Source organism: Scyliorhinus torazame, chromosome 1 (genome assembly GCF_047496885.1).
Source record: "Scyliorhinus torazame isolate Kashiwa2021f chromosome 1, sScyTor2.1, whole genome shotgun sequence".
Lineage (NCBI taxonomy): Eukaryota > Metazoa > Chordata > Chondrichthyes > Carcharhiniformes > Scyliorhinidae > Scyliorhinus > Scyliorhinus torazame.
The window spans coordinates 34008791-34031255 of record NC_092707.1 but is presented as its reverse complement, the minus strand read 5'-3'; the positions used below and the strand labels follow the sequence as shown (position 1 = coordinate 34031255).

Genomic DNA, 22465 nt, shown 5'->3' with positions numbered 1-22465 from the left:
GGTCAAGTTTAGCTCAAAAATTCCATCAAATACTTTCCTTGTCAAATGGTGCCTTATTAACCATCAGCAGTCATCAATCATTGGAAATTCACAGATACAAATAAATTGAGGTCAGCTTTATTTTGTGGATTTTTATTTCAGTATCCGGTGACTACATATTTATGCATGAAGTAGCTGATTGTAGCTTCCGTGAAATTGCGGATTGTTATTTCTCCCTCACCTGATCTGGGGAGCAATTTTGCTTTGTTGAAATCTTTAATGGATGTGGGCATCGCTGACTGGGCCACCAAAGCCATCCCAAATTGCCTTTGAAGGGGATCTAAAGGTCAACTACATTGCCGTGGATCTGGAGTCACCCGGTAAGGATGGCAGATTGCCATTTTTACGACAATCAACAATGGTTTCATGGTCATCAGTTAATTGCAGATTTTTATTCAAATTGCGCCATTGGTTGTGGTGGGATTTGAACTTGCGTCCCCAGCGCATTACTCTGCGTCTCTGGGTTACTAGTCCAGTGGTCAAGTGGACAAATGAGTGAGTGCTCAAGAAAGTTGAATTAAGAGGAACTTATGAGGAAATGATATCAAGGAACCGCTCATATTTTAGACATGTGATGCGAATAGGGAGTGTTTGGAAGAAGAGATAATGCAAGGCAAAACACCAGGAAAACCTGTACAAGGAAGACCCACAATGACATGGATGGATAAGATGAGAACGCGTACTGACCTATGGAATCGACGTTGGGGGCAGCAGAGAATAAAAATAGAAGAAAGATTGTTCATAGTGTGGCCAACTCTTGGAACAAGGATGGATGAAAGATGGGACGTATTTAACAAAACCCCTTCATGCACAATAATCCCAACAGCTGAAATTTTGTGCCCTAATGAGCTATCTAAATGGCTGTTCTGCACAAATAGTCTGGGTGGTTTAAAGGTTATCCCACATCCTGCTCTTCCAATCTCCTGATATCTGCCTTCAGGGAGAGGTTGGTGCTCCCTGGCGTCCCAGAGTTCAGCTATAAGGAAATTTGTTGAGATAGTGTTTTAAGGAGCTACAGATGTTGATAAACAACAACAAAATTCTTACAACAGTACCACTCAACTGATGCATATAAAAGGTAAATTGGTGGAACGATTACTCTCAGTTACATTTTGGGGCTGCACTAGTTCAATCCATTCCACAGCCTTGGGAGTATTCGGAACATACATTTTTTTCCAAATGCATAACACGTCAAACATTTTTTTCCAAATGCATAACACGTCAAACTATGACTATTCCTCAACGGCTCTCCCTCGGATTGATCTGTTCCCTGTAAGAACACTATTCACAATGCCCTAAGCTACTCTTGCTCATGTAATTGATTTTTTTAGCCCTTGTTCCGCACTGTAGCCAATCACTATTTGTCGATGTACTTTGTCGATTATTCTTTTTGTCTACTGTGTACGTTCCCTTGGCCGCAGAAAAATACTTTTCACTGTACTTCGGTACATGTGACAATAAATCAAGCAATCAAATTAATCATTATATAGGGAAGCTAACCAGACAGTTCCTGCACGCAGCCCCTGAGACACGTAGTTAGCCTTGTTGATGTCATTGGTGAACACTGCTGCTGCAAGTCCATATATGGTATTATTTGCTCGCTCAATCACTTCCTCCATGTTTTTAAACTTTAGAATCTGCATCACTGGTCCAAAGATCTTTAAGATGACAAAATGAGAATGCATATTAATTCTGCTATATTTAGTAGCACTTCCAACAGCCTCCTCGATTTTTAGCAAACTCTAAGAGGAACTTCCAATAATCAGCACCTAGCAGGATAATGACGTTTCCATAAACAAATGTTAGCTAGGTTTGGCTACGGGCTATAATCGAGCTGGACAAGTTCAGGTAAAGCCAAACCATCAGAGTGATGTATGAACGGGGGGGGGCGGGGGCGCGCGCTCGGCGTGCAGCACAGTGGTTAGCACTGCTGCCTCATGGCGCTGAGGACTCGGGTTCGATCCTGGACCCGGATCACTGTGTGTGTGGAGTTTGCACATTCTCCCAGTATCTGCGTGGGTTTCACACAACCCAAAGATGTGCAGGGTGGGTGAACTGGCCATGCTAAATTGCCCCTTAATTGGAAAAAAAATAATTGGGTACTTTAAAATTATATTAAAAAAGCAATCTATGAACAGTAACCTGAATCCTAAAATTAGATGACACCCTTAACATCAAACTCTATTTTTGTAATCTACATTGCTTTATAATGCTCTGTGAAGTGCCTTGAGAGATATTATGCTAAAGGCACGATATTAATTTAAGCGTTGTTTGTTATCATGTTATCTGTCTAGCATTAGATTTTAAGGCAGTTTTGTACAAGAAGTTGTCAGCAGGGCCATCAAATCCACTTTTTATAACTAACCACGAATAGAAAAGTATCAACAACCATGGCAAAATTACCATCAATTTATAGATACATTGATGCCTTTGTGGGTACAGTTCTTTGGATGCTGGTCTCCTCTGTGCATCATTCACAAATAGCTCAATATTTATTTGTGCAACTTGACTGAGTTTAAACAGGATACTGGAGCGCCCAGAAGCGGGGGGGAGAAATGACAGCTGAGCAGAATTCTGAAGTCATTAGTTTTTTTTTAAAAAACAAGTAAAACATTTAAAAATAAAGAGGAGAAATATTAAATACACTAATCAAACTCAAACATGATAAAACCCTGGTCTGGATGGATTGCATCCACCCATTCTAAATAATTTAGGAAAGGTATAGCAGAGGTATGATTGCACATTTTTAATGCAACTTCTTTTTCTAATGAATTATCAGAGAATTAGAGGATAGCTAACTTTATACTTATACTTAGGGGTCAGAACATGTCCAGGAACTATAAACCAGTCAGCTTAATATCAGTGGTAGGAAAAATTATGAAATCCCTACTAAAGGAGAAAATAGAAAAACATCTAGAAATGAAAAATATGAGAATAATCAACATGGATTTCAAAAGGAAAAGTGTCTCTTCACCAACCTCATTATTGAATTATTTGAAGAGGTAACAGAGAGAATTGATCAGGATAATATAGCAAATGTAATGAATCTAGATTTACAAAGGCCTTTGATAAGGCACTCCATAACAGACTCATAAAGGAGGTCAGAACATGCAGAGTCAAGAGACAAATAGAATGAATTAAAGTAGCTGGCTGAAAGACAGAAGCAGAATATACAGGTAAAAGGTGGCCAGAGTGCTAGAAGATGGGAAGTATGGTTCCATAAGGAGCAGTGGTGGGCCCATGGTCATTCGCAACCTATATTAACCATTTAAACTTTGGAATCAAAAACACAATTTATCTAAATTTGTGGACAAACCGGGAGGGATTGAAAAGTAGTGAAGTTATGCTAAAGTGGAATCAAAATTGGTTAGCCCACACTGGGGCTCTAGTTGCCATGTTATGAATGGCTTTTATTCCAATTTGACATTTATGTTCATGACTTGATGCCACAAACCTCTGCCAAAATACAAAGCATGCTAGGATCTGAGCTAAGCCAACAAGTTAACATTTTCAACTAAAATTTCCTGAGCATAGATTGTTATCCATAGTCATTATCATATAAACTGAGTGTGTGGATTTACCTCCTCTCTAGCGATAATCATATCATCCTTCACATCTCCAAATACAGTTGGCTGGATGAAGTATCCACGATCTGCTGCCACTCCTCCCCCACAGAGTAGCTTGGCTCCTTCTTTTTTTCCACTACTAATGTACCCCAGAATTTTTTTGAATTGTTCCTCATCCACCTATAACAATCATGCATAGCCGATCACCACCAGTTGTTAAATTCACAGAACTGCTCCAATGACCAGGCTAATAGCCGATAATCAAATATTAATAAAAACATTGAACAATTATTCAGTCATTGCTCAGTTGGTAGCTCTCCTGAGGCTGGAACAGAAAAAAATTAAATCAAGGCTAACACTACATTGGACAAGATGTGAAACGGAGGAATTGTCTGCCCGTTCGGGTGGATGTAAAAGGTCCCATGGTACTATTTTGAAGAAGAGCAAGGGAAGTTATCCCTTGTGCCCTGGTCCATATTAATCTCTCAATCAACAGATTACCTACTCAATACCACATTGCTGTTTTGGGGACATTTTCCATTGTGCAACTTGGCTGCCATGTTTCTTACATTATAACAATGACTACATTTTATTGGCTGTAAAGTGCTTTAGGACTTCTTGTGGCCATGAACAGTGCTGTATAAATGCAAATATATATTTTTTCCCCATAAATGATAAGGATCTTAGATCTCAATTAAGTTAATAATTTCTGTTTAAATATTTAAAAGATATTTCTTTGAAATTTATTGCCCTAACTTTCCCCCCCGTCTCCTTGGAGGTTGCCACCCCTTAATGGAGTTCAATTCCATTTGTATCAGCTACTTTCCAACAAGTGGTCACTCTTCATTTGTGAATCTAGATGTTGGCAATTCCAGCATTGAAGGCTACCGGATTTAAGAACATTTGCTTATTTGAAAAATGGATCACCATTAGCCCATTCTGAATGCAAGCAAGTACAAGCAGAAAATCAGATCACATGTAGCAATAATTTATCTTTTGAGAAAATGTAATTCACTCCATTGTTTTTCCTTGCTTCAGTTACATTCAGCACCACTGAAGCACAGCAAGGGGCAGTGATCCTCTTCATTGGCATCTCAGCACAATTACTTGGCTGAGATTAGTATTTCTACTGTGGACACCAATATGAACTACTGGAAGTGATCGGTGCCTCAAAGAAGGAAACAACCAAGTAAGTATTGACTTCAGGCGGAAGAAAAAAACAAAAACTATGGCCGGAATTTGGAATTTAACTGAAAAGATTTTAAAAAGTCAAAAACTAATTGGCTCAAGGCAGGACTTCGACCTCCAAGAAGAGGTTTTGCCAGCCAATCAAATGATCCCCCCATCTCCCCCTGCAAAAAGGCCACCATGTGCACCATACCACGTGGACAGCACGCTCTGTGAGTAAAATCCCAGATGCGGCTGGAGGAGGCCCTCAGTGACCATTAATTGGTAAAACATTAGTGGAGGTGTTGCTGCAATGGCACCCAATTTTACACAACCCCACCCCACTTCCATCCTGAGTGCAATGGTAAAAAGACAACACATACAAGATCTTTGTCGTATTCATTAAATGGTAAAGAAAAATAAAGGAAAATAGAAAGTTTGTAACTAATTTTCCAGTTCACAGTTCCCTATACATGTACCTGTGGCCCCTGCTCATTCTTGGAGTCAAATGGATCTCCCACAGTACGAAGTTTTGCTCTTTCCACACTCTGCTCCACAAATTGATTGTAGATAGACTCTTGAACATATGTGCGAGACCCAGCACAGCAGCACTGTCCTTGGTTAAAGAACAGAGCCGTGTGGGACTCCTCAACTGCATGATCAACTGGAAAATTAACAGAGTAATCAGCATCAGTTGCAACATTTTGAAAAGTAAATTCTGATTGAGAAGGGAGAAATCATTGTAACACAAAACATATTTTCAGTTTATTTAGAGATAGCTACGAGAAAAATATTTTGGTTTAACATGGGGGCCATACTTCCTGCTCATGCCCAATCTGCAGAATATTTGTTATTTCAGGTCCTAGTTGCTTTTCCGACTGAAAACGGAAGGACAAGGCAAGCAAAAAGCTTGTAGGTCTCTAATGTCTACAAGTATCCATCAGTACTTCTGCAAGACCAAAGTAGGTTAAATAACTTTCAATTCTCTTTACCATCGTTACGGCAAGATACACAAAGGCTATATGTCAGCTTAACCCAACTGGGGAAGAAAAACATCCTTTTAGATTGGTTCAACGACAAAGAGATTAACCTTTACTTCCGATCATTAAATTGGATTGTAAATTCAAGTAACGCAATCAGATAGGATCAGCTTTCTAAATTCTTCAAGGGGTAAACATGGTGTGGAATAGAATTATCTTAATTACAATAGCCTGTAACTTCTGCAGAGTGGCAATCCCCGACGGATTGCCACTCTTCCCAGACTAACCTATGCTGGGATTCCTAAGGTCCTGTCTCACCTAACTTTCCATACTCAAGCTGCGTGAGACAGCAACAGTGAAGCTGGCCCCCGGCAGCAATGTTGCGGAGTAACTGGGGCACAGAGAGTAACTCGGGCACAGAGGTATGCCACTCACCCTTTTTATGGCAGCAGCTGCTGTAAAGGGGAAGCTAAAAGTGACAATTTACAGGGAGCAGGTAAGTTTTAAAGTTTAGGGAATTGCAGGAGGGTGGCGGTCAGGCCTGGTGGTTGTTTTGTGTGCCTATGTGTTGGGGGGAGGGGGTGGGGGTGGAGGAGGAGGGTCAGCCCAGGATGGAGCTCAGTCCACGAGGGGGGGGGGGGTGGGCAGGTCGTACTGGGGCGCACTGGGAATGGATGTTGGGTCGGGTTGCAGTGTGTTCCGTGCAAGGCTAGGTCTGGGTGTTTAAATAGTCACTCTGGAGTTGGAAGTTGTTTCGGTCTAAACCTTATCAGGGTAAAACTGCAAAACTATCCAAAGTTTTTTTTCTTTTTTTTTCCTTAAAAATCTACAGTATCCAATTCATTTTTTTTCCAATTAAGGGGCAATTTAGAATATAGAACATAGAACGATACAGCGCAGTACAGGCCCTTCGGCCCACGATGTTGCACCGACATGGGAAGTCAAAAAACAAAAGCCATCTAACCTACACTATGCCATTATCATCCATATGCTTATCCAATAAACTTTTAAATGCCCTCAATGTTGGCGAGTTCACTACTGTTGCAGGTAGGGCATTCCACGGCCTCACCACTCTTTGCGTAAAGAACCTACCTCTGACCTCTGTCCTATATCTATTACCCCTCAGTTTAAGGCTATGTCCCCTCGTGCTAGCCATTTCCATCCGCGGGAGAAGGCTCTCACTTTCCACCCTATCTAAACCCCTGATCATTTTGTATGCCTCTATTAAGTCTCCTCTTAACCTTCTTCTCTGTAACAAAAACAACCTCAAGTCCTTTAGCATGGTCAATCCACCTACCCTGAACATCTTTGGGTTGTGGGGGTGAAACACATGCAAACACAGGGAGAATGTGCAAACTCCACCCAGACAGTGACCCAGGGTCGGGATCGAACCTGGGAGCTCGGTGCCGTGAGGCAGCAGTGCTAACAACTGCGCCACCGTGGTGTCCACCGGTTAGCATTTAAATCGCCTGTCGGATGGTTCCCAGCCCAGTGCAATTGTCCAGAGGAAGTTAGCTCTTTCGGGCAATTGCTGGGTAAATACTTACGTGGGAACGCTCCAGAGGGATTCACAGCACATCACAGGGGTACTCGCTAAATGCGACACTGGGGAATCTGGAGATGGGCCAATATTATATGCACACAAACACACATTTACATGTAATATATTTAAATAAATTATATATTTTAAATATATTTAATGCAGCAGTCTAACAGTCATAAAGATTGAGTTTTACTGATCATAACATTATGCCCTTTCCTCCTCACTTACAGAAACAAACACTGGATTAATGAGTTCTATAATAAGTTAACCATTCAAGTCACAGGTGCAACAGCATTTCTTACGATCAGCATCAGAAAGGATAATGTTTGGACTCTTCCCTCCCAGTTCCAGTGTCACTTTCTTCAAATTACTTTTCCCTGCCGCCTGCTGGATCAGGTGACCAACCTGTGAGTGTAAGACAGGAACAAGCTTTTTAAAAACAAGCATCTTAGAAAAGTAGAATCGTTAGCAGGAAGCAGTGAAACAGAATAAATAATTATCAGGGTGTAGTAAGGAGACATAATTCAAGAACGCAAAATAAATTTTCCTCAATCATCAGTTCAGTCTGAAGCAATCTTTGGTAATAATACAAGAGAAGGAATGCTAGAAATATTTGGGTTGGTCAGAAGCTGAATTGATAAACTGCTTTGTAGCAGGGATGTTATTGCATGTTGGAATGCATCCAACATCTCAACTAAAAGATTTAACTTGATAGCCTGACAACGTATAATCCAGTTCAATTGGGAATTACACTTCAGTATTTTTGGTGCATCTATTCACAAATGAGCTGTTCACTGATCAATCTGTAACAAAATTCCAGAGTTTAACTTAAGGGGTTGCAGTTTCCAAACTGACCTCTGTGGATCCCGTGAATGCAACTTTATCAACATCCATATGCGAGGCAATGGCTGCTCCTGCTGTTTCTCCAAAACCAGGAACAATATTCACAACCCCTGGAGGGAATCCTGCCTGTTTAACAAAAGAGAAATGTGACACTAATATCGAAAGAAATTAACAGGAAATCCTTTCCACCCAGATCGAATACAATAGCGATGTTCTGCCCTTTGCTTCATCTACATTTCCAACTTGCTAAATGACAAACCATGAAGCCTGGTGAACGGTCTGTGGGATGCAATCCTAGCAGTTGTCACAATTATGCTCACCAGTACTATCCCTGCTGAATTTTGCAAGTTGAGTGAGGAGTCACCTATTTTACATGGGGTCAGCACACCCTCGCACAACAAATCCAAATGCTCTTTCCAATTAGCAACTGGAGTGGTGTTCAAGCCACTCTGTTCTCCCCTTTCCCCAAGATGTGGTTCACTCTATGGCTGATAAAACCCATGTGGTTGGGGGATACTGGAGGGGTGGGGTTCAGTCCATGTATTTAAAATAGTTACAATGAAGTTAGAAAATGTTTTATTTCAAATTTTTTCAGAGTACCCATTTGTGTAACACTGGCAGAACCAGAACCAATCCGATTTAAATCACTTTGTTGGATGGATCCCAGCACAGCCAATTGCAGTGCAATAGGAACTTCAGAGGAGGATTCCCGAGTGCATCTTTTAAAAAAATATTTTTATTCTCCTCGTTTTCAAATTTTCTCCCAAATTTGCACCCAACAATAAACAATAATCAGTAACGAATGTAATGTCAATCGCCATAACAATAACAACGATCCCATCCTCCCACTAAACGCCAAACATTAGTCCGCATGTTAACATAAACAAATGACAAAAAGGAATCACCCATAGTCATCATTAACACGTCAGTCCCCCTCCCCCAACCCTCTTGGCCTCAACCCCCCTAATGTTCGATGTAATCAAATTCTCGAAAGTGCATAATGATTAAGTCGCATGAATTGTAGAACCACTCCATCCTTCCCCTCAGTTTAAATTTGACCGTCTCATGAGTCAAGAATTCCAGCAGGTCCCCCCGCCATGCCAGGGCACAGGGTGGAGAGGTTGATCCCCACCCTAACAGGATCCGCCTTCGGGCGATCAACGAGGCAAAGGCTACAACATCTGCCTCCACACCAGTTTCCAACCCTGGCTGGTCCGATACCCCGAATATGGCCTCCCGTGGGCCCGGGTCCAGTATCACGTGCACCACTTTAGAGATTACCCTAAAAACCTCCTTCCAGTAATCCTCCATCTTTGGACAGGATCAAAACATATGAACGTGGTTTGCCCCCCCCCCCCTTCCAGCGGCGCCTTCTTCTCTTCCAAAATAGCCCCGTAAACTGCCGATACTACCGCCTTCTCCAGTCCCCCTGTCGTCAGCACCTTCTCCAGCAATGTGGAAGCTGACTCTACTGGGAAGCTCTGTATCTCCTTTCTGGCAAAGTCTCGAACCTGCATGTATCTAAATATTTTCCCCTACTCCAGCTCATACTTCGCTCCCAGCTCCTTCAATCCTGCAAACCGACCCCCAAGAAACAAATCTTTTTGTGTCCTAATTCCTTTCTCCTTCCATCTCCGAAAATTTCCATCTGACTTCCCTGGCTCAAATCGATATTTCTCCCGAATCGGCATTTCCCATGACCCTGCCCCCAACCCGAAGTGCTGGTGAAACTGCCTCCAAATTCTCAACAAAGCTATTACTACTGGATTCCCCGAGTATCTCTCCGGGGCCGTCGGGAGCGGCGCTGTTGCTAGCGCCTTCAATCCTGAACCCCTACACAAACTCTCCTCCATTCTGACCCATTGGGAGTCAACCCCTCTGACCCAGCTCTGTACCTTCTCCACATTCGTCGCCCAGTAATAATACATCAGGATCGGAAGGCCCAAACCCCTTACCTGCCTTCCTCTCTGTAGTAGCACCTTTATAATTCTGGCCACCTTCCCTCCCCAAATGAATGAGGTAATCATCCCTTCAATCCCTCTAAAAAATGCCTTTGGCAGGAAAATCGGCAGACATTGGAAAATAAACAGGAATCGCGGCAGCACATTCATTTTAACTGCCTGTGACAGAGGGAGACCATCCCACCTTGCCAGATCAGCTTTCACCCGTCCCCCCACACCAAACTAGAAATGTTGTACCTACGGTGCCCCCCCCCCCCCCAAATCCCGAGCAACCTGCACTCCCAGGTATCTAAAGTGAGTCCCTGCCACTCTAGTCTAGATTTAATCCCTAGCGCATATTTGAGGTAATTTACCTCCAATCTGATGCTTGGGATCCCAGGAACAAGGGCTGAATTCTAGAGGTGTTGTCAGAGTAATTGCCCTTGACATTTTAAGCAGCATTTCATCAAGGAGCCCTAGTAAAACTGGTCAATGGGGATCAAAGGAAAAAGTTCTTTAGTGATGGAAGCAACATCCAGCACAAAAGATGACAGGTGTGGTGTTGTAGGTCAATCATCTTAGCCCCAGGAGTTCCTCATGGAGCTGGTCTCAAATGTCAGACCCTGCTTTCTCAAGTGATCTCTCTCTCCTCCGCCCTCCCAGCCCCCCCCCCCCCCCCCCCCAAGGTCAAGTTTGGGACTGTTTGCAGGTCATTTGCAATTCCTCAGATCTATCGGCATTCAGCAAAAACCTAGATAACATCATGGCTTGGGCTGACAAATGACAAAAGTCTTGATGCCAGCTTCAAAGGGTTAAATTATGAGGGCAAGTACATATGTATTGCCTGGAGTTTAGACGGTTGAGGTACGAATGAGTTCTTAAATTATGAAGATTGGATAAAATAAATATATAGAAGCAATTTCTCTTTGGAGGAATCCAGAACCATGATCACAATTTTAAAAGTAGAGATTATTCAGTAGTGGAATCAGGAATTACCTTTTCACAAAAGGATAATGGAAATGTAGAATCCACTTCCCAAAAAGGTAAAAGGTTGTGGAATTGGTGTTAATTTAAAGTTTCAAAATTAAAAACCAACAGATTTCTATTAAGATATCAACAGACATGGATGAAATGTGGGGAAATGGAGTAGATGTACACATCAGCCACTTTCTCATAGCAGGTCATCAGGTTACGTGACTGAATAGACTGCTTCAGACTCAAGTAACAGCCAATGATCCTCTCTAATAACAGAGCCTACCCATGTCATATAATGGGATTACCATTGCTAAGTCCCCCACCAGCAATATCCTGGGAGTTACCACAGACTAGAAACTGGAACATGACAAAAGGTTGGGTATTCTCTAGACCCCAAAGTCTTTCCAACATCTACAAGGCACAAATTAGGAAAATGATTGAGAACACTCCCAACTTTCTGAACAAGTGTAGTTACAACACAAGAAACTCACTGACATCCAGGACAAAGCAGTTCACTTGATCGACACTTCACCCACTAGTCTAAATATTCAACCATTCCACCATCAATATTTTATGATTGCATTGTGTACAATCTACAGGATACGTTGCAGCAACACTGAGGCTTATTCAGCAACAGCTTCCCAATACCCAGCACAATGGCAGTAAGAGCATCACCATCTCTAAATTTTCTCTCCCCAAGTCACATTCCACTGGACTTGAAGCCATTTCACAACTGCTCGATCAAAATTTTGGAACACCTTATCTAACAGCATTGTGCCAGCTCCTTCACCACATGGAGTGCAGGGTTTTAAAGGCAACTCAGGATGGTCATCAAATGTTGGATCTTGTCAATGATACCCACATTCAAAGAATGGACAAAAACATCCTCTGGGGTTGGCACACTACATCTGACTCAGTGCATCTGCTTTTAGTATTATGTGGAATCCTTTATGGGCCACTAGAGCAGAACATCCAGCATTGGGAACTAGACCCGGCCATAAACTAGCCTTGTAAAGAGCAGGCAAAGGCCTTAGCCCTTTATGGGGTCAAGCAGGCAATCTCAAATTAATTCAGGATGGTCTCTCTCTGGACCCTGGCTTTCTCTTAAAACTTTCCACCTGACTCTTGCAGGAGTCACTGCAGAAATCCAACAGAATGGGCAACAAAAGTCAGCTCCCAGTATTTTAAGCATCAATCAGACTGATCACTGGACAGTGACTTCACACTGTCATTATCAGGTAACCCATAAGCAACATTTAAAGAAACAACAGGAGGCATTTCAGGTTCTCCCAACAACCTGTTGAATACTTGGGGTCTGTATCATTCAATATTCGTTTTATGCAATTTCCTTCCTCTTTCTTTATCCTGTACGTCCCCATTGCAGAATACCATAATACAAAATGTACCAACCATCTGATGTTGTTACTCTGGTGCTGGTCACAAATAGATGTGACCATTGATGAGTAGCTTGTAATTGCCCATCCAACAATCTAGATGTGGTCTCATCACCTTCCCACAGTCAGTAAAGTCAAAATCAAATAATTTTTAAATTCGTTATTAGGATCGGAGAGTTGCAAGGAAGGCCAGCATTTATTGCCCATTCTCAACCACTTTCAAGATATTGGTGAGAGCCACCTTCTTGGACTACTGTAGCCCATATAGAATCCCTACAGTGCAGAAGCAGGCCATTCGGCCCATCAAGGCTGCACAGACTCTCTGAAGAACACCCTACCTAGGCCCAATCCTCCGTAAATCCGTATTCACACCTCACCTTTGGACACCAAGGGACAATTTATCACGGCCAACCCACTTAACCTGCACATCTTTGGACTGTGGGAGGAAACTGGAGCAGCCGGTGGAACTCACACTGACACGGGGAGAAAGTGCAAACTCCAGTTACCAGAGGCCATAATTGAACCCGGGTCCCTGGAGTGGTGAGGCAGCAGTGCTAACCACTGTGCCACCCCATAGTTGTAGGTACACCCAGTGCTTTTTCGATAACAGGTTGATACAACAAAAGGCTGTTTGATTAAGGATGGCACATTTCCTCCCCTGAAGGAGATGAATCAACCAGATTGTGAAGATACAAGCCGAATGAATGATAAAGGTCAGGCAAGTGCAATTTCTAGCACAATATTTGATCACATTTTTTTTTAAAACACTCAAAAACTTAGTCCAACCTCCTTGATTAAGTTTGCTACATAAAGCGCTGTTAGCGGGGTCTGCTCTGCCACCTTCATTACCACCACATTTCCAGTCGCTAGTGCTGGTCCAAGCTTCCAGGCCTGCATTAACAGTGGGAAATTCCACTGAAAAAGAGAGAAAATTGGAAGTTACTTTTAAAATACACAAATAGTTTTTACTCCTAAAGAATAATTCAAACACACATGCATGGATTAGAAACTTAGTTTCAAAATTAAAGTTAAGCTCCAGATTCAATACACATTACCATTATTCTGGTAGACATTTGCAACTAAATTATTGATGTGTTGGTTTCAGGAGCATTTGTTGACTCTGGAGAAAAAACTAGCAGTCATGCAACTTTGTGGTTAATCAGACCAATTTTTAGTTAATGGGCAGGATCTGACAGAAAAATTTCCAAGTGTCATTTGTGGTGGATACTGCTGGGAGTTTCCCTCCGGCTCAGTTGTAGAGTTCCCCACTGCTTTTTTGTCACATTTTTGGGCCCTGGGGAGTTTCTCCCCAATCAAGCTCAGACTTAGAATTACTTTCACTGGCCAAACTGAATCATTCGAGATCGGGCTACCATTTTGAAGGATGACAGCCCGCTCTGGGGTCGCAGAGGGCCCACATTCTCAAGCTTTCTCACACCCTCTTCCGGGTTTTCCTCTCCAGGACACCCATCTTTCACCCCTCCCACTCTTCCAGAGGCCCCTTCATATCTACCCTGCACCCCCCACGCAGGACCCCCACCCTTCCGAAGGCCACTTCATATCGATCCTCCACCCTTCATAGCCCCCCCTCCAGGACCCCTGCCCCTCACCCCTCCCAACCTTCCGGAGGCTGCTTCATACCCACCCTCCTTTCAGGGCATGGCTTCCCTTGGCAGTGCCAGCCAGATGGTGCAGGATGCAGTGAAGATTCAACTGACATGCGACCAAACCAGTGAAGATACAAGTTTTCACATCACCAATCACATTAAGGTTCACTACATTGGACAACCCCATAAACATTTCTAGCATGTCACTTAATTAAGTTTACATAATCCATTTGAAAGGGTATGCTTCAACCAAATAATTTTGAGAACCTAATAAATTAAGTCAAAATGGAAAGCAGTCTTTCCGTTTCATCTGTCCCTCAACTTCCTCAGTTGATTCTCTTTACTGTTCACTCACCGGGATGATTTGCCCACACACACCAACTGGCTCATGACGTGTGTAGCAGAAGTAGTTTCCATCGATGGGAATGGTCTTACCATGATATTTATCAGCCCAGCCGGCATAGTACCTATGAAAAATTCAGAAAAGGGTTAAGAGATATTTTCAAGTAATGTCATAAAACAAGTCATGAGAAAAGCTGGTCTACATTTCACAACATAACAGGCATTTGTACAGTGACTCATGTCCCAAACTGCCTCAGAGGAACATAATCAGACAAAACTGGACATTGCGCCAACTTGCACAGATTAAGGCAGATATCAAATTCTTTATCAAAGATGTAGATGTTAAGGAGGATTTTTAAATAGGAGAGGGGAGAGGTGTAGGCAGCGGATGCCAGATCTCAGGGCCAAGACAGCTGAATGCTTTGCTATGAAAGGGAGTTAGTGGGGTGGGTGGTAAACAAGACGGGCAAGCTAGCAGAATTATGATGGGCGGGATTCGGTGATCCTGAGGCTAAGTGCTGACGCCTCACTTAGGAAACATTGTCGCGTTTCTCAACGGCATCAACACGGCCTCAGGATTAGCAATTCTGGCCCCTACAGGGGTCAGCACGGCACTGGAGCGGTTCACGCAAACAGTAGGGTATCCCTACTGTGTGCAGTGATATGGTTGTGAGTGCAATGTTTGCAGGAGTGAAAATGAAAATACGTAGCTCCCATGTGTGTGTAATTTGTGGCAAGACTATAAAAGAATGGAGGTCAGTTGGGATGCATCCATCTTGGAGAATATTTCAGAAGTCCCAATTCCATGAAGGCTGATTTGATTTGTGGCGGTATGGTAGCAGTGGGTAGCACTGTTGCTCCAGTGCCAGGGTCCCAGGTTTGATTCTGGCTTGGGTTACTGTCTGTCCAGTCTGCACGTTCTCCCTGTGTCTGCATGGGTTTTTCCCGGGTGCTCCAGTTTCCTATCACAAGTCCTGAAAGACGTAAGCCTACATGCGACAATAATAAAGATTATGATAAATTATGTCAATACGCAATGGGGCAGATATTGTTGCAGAAAAGCTGGACTGCAGCCTCACGGCGCTGAGGTCCCAGGTTCGATCCCGGCTCTGGGTCACTGTCCGTGTGGAGTTTGCACATTCTCCCTGTGTTTACGTGGGTTTCGGCCCCACAACCCAAAGATGTGCAGGGTAGGTGAATTGGCCACACTAAATTGACCCTTAATTGGAAAAAATGAATTTGGAAATTTTTTTAATTGGATTTTTGCAGAGTATATTTTGCCGTTATGTACACAGGATATGATATGTGTATATATATATATATATGTAAGTAGGCATCCGTTTGTGCCGGCGAGGCACTTCCGGAGGGCAATCCTCGAGTGGGTCTGGTGCCGGTGTCGCATCTCCCGGTCGGATTTCGCCGCCGTTGTCTTCTCGTGCACACTGCCGCTTCAGCCGGCCCTCCTGTCCTCCGCCTGGATTCTCCTTTTTCTCTGTTCCTGTGGATGTCAGGTTGGTTAACGTTTCCCTGCCTCCCCTCCCCTCCCGGCTCTCCTCTATTGTTCCCCGTCTCTTCCCTCCTCTCCCTCCCCCCGCTGTGGTTCACCTTTCCTTCCTCTTAGGCTGAGTTGTCCCCCCCCCCCCCACTTCCATTCTATCTCCCCCTCTCCTGCTTTGCCCTGGTTCCTGGCTACTCTTCTGCTTGTTTGTTGGCCACAAACAAGTCCCAGAACAATCGGGTGTATGGCTCCCACGTTCTGTGGAAGCCATCGTCTAACCCTCGAATGGCAAATTTAATTTTCTCCATTTGGAGAGATTCCGAGAGATCGGATAGCCAGTCTGCAGCTTTGGTGGTGCTGTTGACCGCCAGCCGAACAGGATTCTACGTCGGGCGATCAGGGAGGCAAGGCAAGGGCATCCGCCCTTCTCCCCAGAAATAGATCTGGCTGGTCTGAAACCCCGAAGACTGCCACTTTCGGGCATGGCTCTACCCTAGGAAATCTGCATAAATCTGCATAAGACTACTCTGTGACCAGGGTTGGGGGGGCAGGCCTGAGTGGACCTCAGATCTAGAGGGCAAGGGAGATGTTCCTGTGTCTGACAGTGGGATGTGAGAAAGAACAAAGAAAACTACAGCACAGGAACAGGCCCTTCAGCCCTCCAAGCGTGCACCGACCGTGGTGCCCATCTGAACTAAAACCCCTACCAATCTGGGGACCACATCCCTCTATTCCCATCCTATTGTCATGACGCCCCTTAAAAGTCACTATCATATCTGCTACCTCCTCCGGCAGTGTGTTCCAGCTCCCACCACCCTCTGTGTAAAATATTTGCCTCATACATCTCTAAACCATGCCCCTCTCACCTTAAACCTATGCCTCTTAGTAATTGGCTCGTCCACCCTGGGAAAAAGCTTCTGACTATCCACTTTGTCCAGGTTCCCCATTATCTTGTAGACTGCTATCAGGTCGCCCCTCACCTCCATCGTTCCAGTGAGAACAAACCAAGTTTCTCCAACCTTTCCTCATAGCTAATGCCCTCCATACCAAAAGGAGGGAGATGTGTTTATGTGAGTGAGAGAGGGGTGCATGTGAGAGAGAAGAGAGTGTGTGAGAGGGAGAGAGAGCAGCGTGTGCACGAGTGGGGTATCAGTTTTCCAGTATCACTCCTCCCTTTAAAAATGACAAAAGTATGACTTAAATATCTTTTTACTAAGATAACTTTTAGATTGGTTAATGTTGAGGGGCCATGGGAAGGTGGCTTGGCTAGGGGTAGTAATGTGAGGGGACAATGTATCTCGTGAATGTATTGTGTGACTGTGTGATACATGTGTAGATATAACTAGAAAAGACTGGTTTACATTTGATTTGTGTTCGTACCTATTTCACAGCAAAAAAAAAAAAAAGGGTTCCGACATTATAGTTGAGGCCCAGGAGTGATCCCTGTCCATGCCACAAGTTACAGTTTGCCAAGATGAAAATGACCCATTTATTATGACTCACTAATTCCTGTTAGTTAGCCAATCTTCCTCCTCTATCCATGCTAATATAATCACCAACAAAACCATGAGCTCTTGTCTTTCGCAGTTACCTTTTATGTGGCATCTTCACCTTTGGAAACCCAAATACACAGAGCAGATTTTTCTCATCTTTTGTTCAAGTGTGAACACATGTGGGAGAAGTGGAGTGCAACCCACCAGCTGCACAGCTTGTTTTTCCTGCCATATTTTCAAGTATGGACAAAAAAAACGAAGGGACAGGTCCCATGATGCCACGCTGGCTTATTTTGTGGTCGCTTTTATTTTTGTATTGTGACCATCACAGAATCTTACAGGTCAATGACAGAGGGGAGGTAAGGTGTGGTGAATGGGGAATTGGATAGCGGTTGTTGATACTGCACTCAGACAAGTGCTTCATGGACAGTGTGGGCAGAAAAGGACTCCCTCAGACTCCTACTCCAATGCTCTGTAAAGCTGATGGCAAGGATACAGTGGATCACAAACCTTGGCACTCGCTCTGCAATTACTGCACAGCTTGGTCTTTGATGTCTTGCAAAGGAATCCACCAAACACCTGGAATTGTCCAAACCAGGATCTTTATTGAATCACACATGGTAAGATAGCGATCTGTTACTGAGCAAGTTATCATGGAGTTTCTCTGTACTCCTCTGGAACTACACCTAGCACGACTGTTCACCTGTATGTTTTACTGCCATCTCCTACAACTATTTGCTGATGGCCAATGTATCCCCACTTGGAGTTCCTGGTCACATGACCACGGTCTTGAGACGCCTTAGTGTGTCTGCACCGCCACCTATTGGTTGGAGGTCGCACATCATCCACCTGCGATAGTGCTTACAGGCATATCACCACATCGCCCTTCCTCAGAAAACATGAAGATTTGTTACAGCCAACATTGATCTTTTAACTTTATACAATCATGATATTTGTCCAACAATGTGAATGAGCTTTACTAGGGTGTCCATAAAAATTAAATGCCTGGCCAGTGTCCGTCTGTTTTTCACAAATCATTGTGCCTCCCTCACGGGATCACCTCTGTGATCATTTGAGCTGTTGCCAGGCTCTTCGTCTTTTCTTCTTTCCTCTCTTTATTTTGAGACACCTAGCAAGACTGTTCACCTGTATGTCTTACTACCATCTGCTGATGGCCGGATATGTCCCAACTTAGAGTGGAGTCCCTGGTCACGTGACTACAGCCTTGAGACCGCATGGTGTCTGCATCGCCACCTACTGGTTGGAGGTCACACATTATCCATCTATGATATGGCTTGCAGGCATATCAAAGAACAAAGAACAAAGAAATGTACAGCACAGGAACAGGCCCTTCGGCCCTCCAAGCCCGTGCCGACCATGCTGCCCGACTAAACTACAATCTTCTACCCTTCCTGGGTCCGTATCCCTCTATTCCCATCCTATTCATGTATTTGTCAAGATGCCCCTTAAATGTCACTATCGTCCCTGCTTCCACCACCTTCTCCGGTAGCGAGTTCCAGGCACCCACTACCCTCTGTGTAAAAAACTTGCCTCGTACATCTACTCTAAACCTTGCCCCTCTCACCTTAAACCTATGCCCCCTAGTAATTGACCCCTCTACCCTGGGGAAAAGCCTCTGACTATCCACTCTGTCTATGCCCCTCATAATTTTGTATACCTCTATCAGGTCTCCCCTCAACCTCCTTCGTTCCAGTGAGAACAAACCGAGTTTATTCAACCGCTCCTCATAGCTAATGCCCTCCATACCAGGCAACATTCTGGTAAATCTCTTCTGCACCCTCTCTAAAGCCTCCACATCCTTCTGGTAGTGTGGCAAACAGAATTGAACACTATACTCCAAGTGTGGCCTAACTAAGGTTCTATACAGCTGCAACATGACTTGCCAATTCTTATACTCAATGCCCCGGCCAATGAAGGCAAGCATGCTGTATGCCTTCTTGACTACCTTCTCCACCTGCGTTGCCCCTCTCAATGACCTGTGGACCTGTACTCCTAGATCTCTTTGACTTTCAATACTCTTGAGGGTTCTACCATTCACTGTATATTCCCTACCTGCATTAGCCCTTCCAAAATGCATTACCTCACATTTGTCCGGATTAAACTCCATCTGCCATCTCTCCGCCCAAGTCTCCAAACAATCTAAATCCTGCTGTATCCTCCGACAGTCCTCATCGCTATCCGCAATTCCACCAACCTTTGTGTCGTCTGCAAACTTACTAATCAGACCAGTTACATTTTCCTCCAAATCATTTATATATACTACAACGAGCAAAGGTCCCAGCACTGATCCCTGTGGAACACCACTGGTCACAGCCCTCCAATGAGAAAAGCATCCTTCCATTGCTACTCTCTGCCTTCTATGACCTAGCCAGTTCTGTATCCACCTTGCCAGCTCACCCCTGATCCCGTGTGACTTCACCTTTTGTACTAGTCTACCATGAGGGACCTTGTCAAAGGCCTTACTGGAGTCCATATAGACAACATCCACTGCCCTACCTGCATCAATCATCTTAGTGACCTCCTCGAAAAACTCTATCAAGTTAGTGAGACACGACCTTCCCTTCACAAAACCGTGCTGCCTCTCCCTAATACGTCCATTTGCTTCCAAATGGGAGTAGATCCTGTCTCGGAGAATTCTCTCCAGTAATTTCCCTACCACTGAAGTAAGGCTCACCGGCCTGTAGTTCTCGGGATTATCCTTGCTACCCTTCTTAAACAGAGGAACACCATTGGCTATTCTCCAGTCCTCCGGGACATCCCCTGAAGACAGCGAGGATCCAAAGATTTCTGTCAAGGCCTCAGCAATTTCCTCTCCAGCCTCCTTCAGTATTCTGGGGTAGATCCCATCAGGCCTTGGGGACTTATCTACCTTAATATTTTTTAAGACACCCAACACCTCGTCTTTTTGGATCTCAATGTGACCCAGGCTATCTACACACCCTTCTCCAGACTCAACATCTACCAATTTCTTCTCTTTGGTGAATACTGATGCAAAGTATTCATTTAGTACCTCGCCCATTTCCTCTGGCTCCACACAGATTCCCTTGCCTATCCTTCAGTGGGCCAACCCTTTCCCTGGCTACCCTCTTGCTTTTTATGTACGTGTAAAAAGCCTTGGGATTTTCCTTAACCCTAACCCTATATCACCACATCCCCGAGTAGCACATGCAGCGGAAACTTTCAGCATGCTAATGGTCTGCTCCATCATGTTTTATCTGCCACATGGGTCTCATTGTATGTATGTTGTGGGCATGTATATGTGTTACAGAGTCATCAATGGATAGTCCTGGTCACCTAGCTCTTGCCCCTGTATAGCACAAATGCTCCATCCCTTTTACAAATTGCTTTTCTTATTTAAGGCCCATGTTAGATTACCTCCTTCGAACAGGCAATTGCTAGTCTCGTCTTAGTTTCATTGCCACTATTCCCATTTATTGTCCATTTTGATCCCATAAATTGAAATTGGTCTACGTTTGCAATGGTTGTGAACGGAATTGTCACACTGCTCACACCATGAATTGTCATCAACTGTCATGTTATTGATGCTCAACCCAAATTTCAGACTTTAGTTTCTTAACTCTTCAGCCATCATAGATTGTTCTGGCTTGTCTTAGGGCAGTGTCATCAGCATCGGATGTTTCAGATGCCGTGATCACCAATAATAGCCCTATATTTCTTCCCAGAGAGCAGAGCCAACTTCTCTCATGATCTTTTCTTCTAAGAGATTGAAGAGTAGAGGTGAAACCAGATATCCTTGTCCAATTCCTTTGCCAAAAATAACCGGTTATGTTAAGTCTCCAAGTACACACACCGTAACCGTATCTTTTGTCTATTGCAATGAATAAGCCAGATCAAGTGATGTGGTATCCGAAACCTATTTGGTGTTTTGCATTGCTCTGCAAGGTGGACCAAGTCAAAGGCCTACAGCTTATTTTTTTAAAAGAAATTCCCACATGGGAACTATGGCCCACTGCGAGCAAGTTTAGCCGTGTGTTCCCCAGCTCTCGCAGTGCCGAGAAACACAACGCAATTGGTTAGATACGGGGCCTCAGCGGGGAACGCACCAACGAGGCTGCACTTAGCCCCGTTTTTTGCACTTAGGAGCTCTGCTCGCCGGAACTCAGTGCAACGAGAGATTGGGACACCAGTTTTAAATGGCATCCCGATCACCCGAGCCCCCTATGTGACCACCGAACCCTCCTCTCCCCATCGCCACAAGCACCTAGGGCACCCCCCAGCCCGATCGCCGAACAAACATTGCCAGCTTGGCACCATGGCAGCGCATGCCCAGCACCATGGCAGTGTCCCTGCCAGCTGGCAGTGCCAGGCTGGCATCCTGGGGGCCTCTGATCCAATGGAAGACCCCATGAGTGCCGATCCACCTGGTCCCAGTTTGTGGAGACCAGTACTGAACGGCGCTCACATGAGGTCTCAGAGGCGAAGGGGATAGATCCCATGCCTTGGCTAGATTTCGGGAATGCATGTTAGAGTGAGACTAGCTGGCCCGCTCTAATTTGCAGATTTGCCAAAATGTGACCCCCGCCCACAATGGGCTGGCTTCACATCGTGACATTGCATTAGATCTCGTGAATCGTGACGAGCTGGGTAGATCCTGGGCTCAGGGTCTCTCGGCATTTACCAGCCACATTACGCAGCAGTATGCTGCTCACCAGGCACAGCGTTGCTGGTAGATTATGCCTTGAAACCCCCCCCCCCCCAACCTGATCAGTACTTCTCAGGAGCAAATCACTGACAAAGCAATAAAGTTGGAAGAGCAGAGAAGAATTCCATCCAAAATCGATAAGCTGAATCCAAAGATTACTGAGAAATTATTATATACTTGAGAACAGTAAAGTCCTGCCATTTTAAAAAGAATTACAGGATGTGGGTGTCGCTGGTTCTGTCAGCATTTATTGCCCACCCCTAGTTGTCTCCAGAAGGTGATGTGATGGTGTGGAGCCGACCTCTTAAGGTATAGGTACATGCACAATGCTGTTTGGGAGAGAATTTCAGGATTTTGACCCAGCAACAGTGAAGCAACGGCGATATATTTCCAA

General features: G+C 44.3%; 1 protein-coding gene across 2 annotated transcripts in view; it reads right to left on the bottom strand.

The window, feature by feature from the left end:
• LOC140396181 (aldehyde dehydrogenase, mitochondrial-like) overlaps positions 1-22465 on the bottom strand; it is a 126039-nt gene that overhangs the window by 20447 nt on the left and 83127 nt on the right. For both annotated transcript variants that reach the window (XM_072484566.1, XM_072484491.1), the window contains 7 exons: positions 14410-14521; positions 13234-13362; positions 8151-8264; positions 7598-7700; positions 5252-5436; positions 3621-3785; positions 1540-1697 (listed from right to left, as the gene is read on the bottom strand). In XM_072484566.1, the coding sequence (XP_072340667.1) occupies positions 1540-1697; positions 3621-3785; positions 5252-5436; positions 7598-7700; positions 8151-8264; positions 13234-13362; positions 14410-14521 (966 nt within the window). The remainder of the gene's footprint in view (positions 1-1539; positions 1698-3620; positions 3786-5251; positions 5437-7597; positions 7701-8150; positions 8265-13233; positions 13363-14409; positions 14522-22465) is intronic.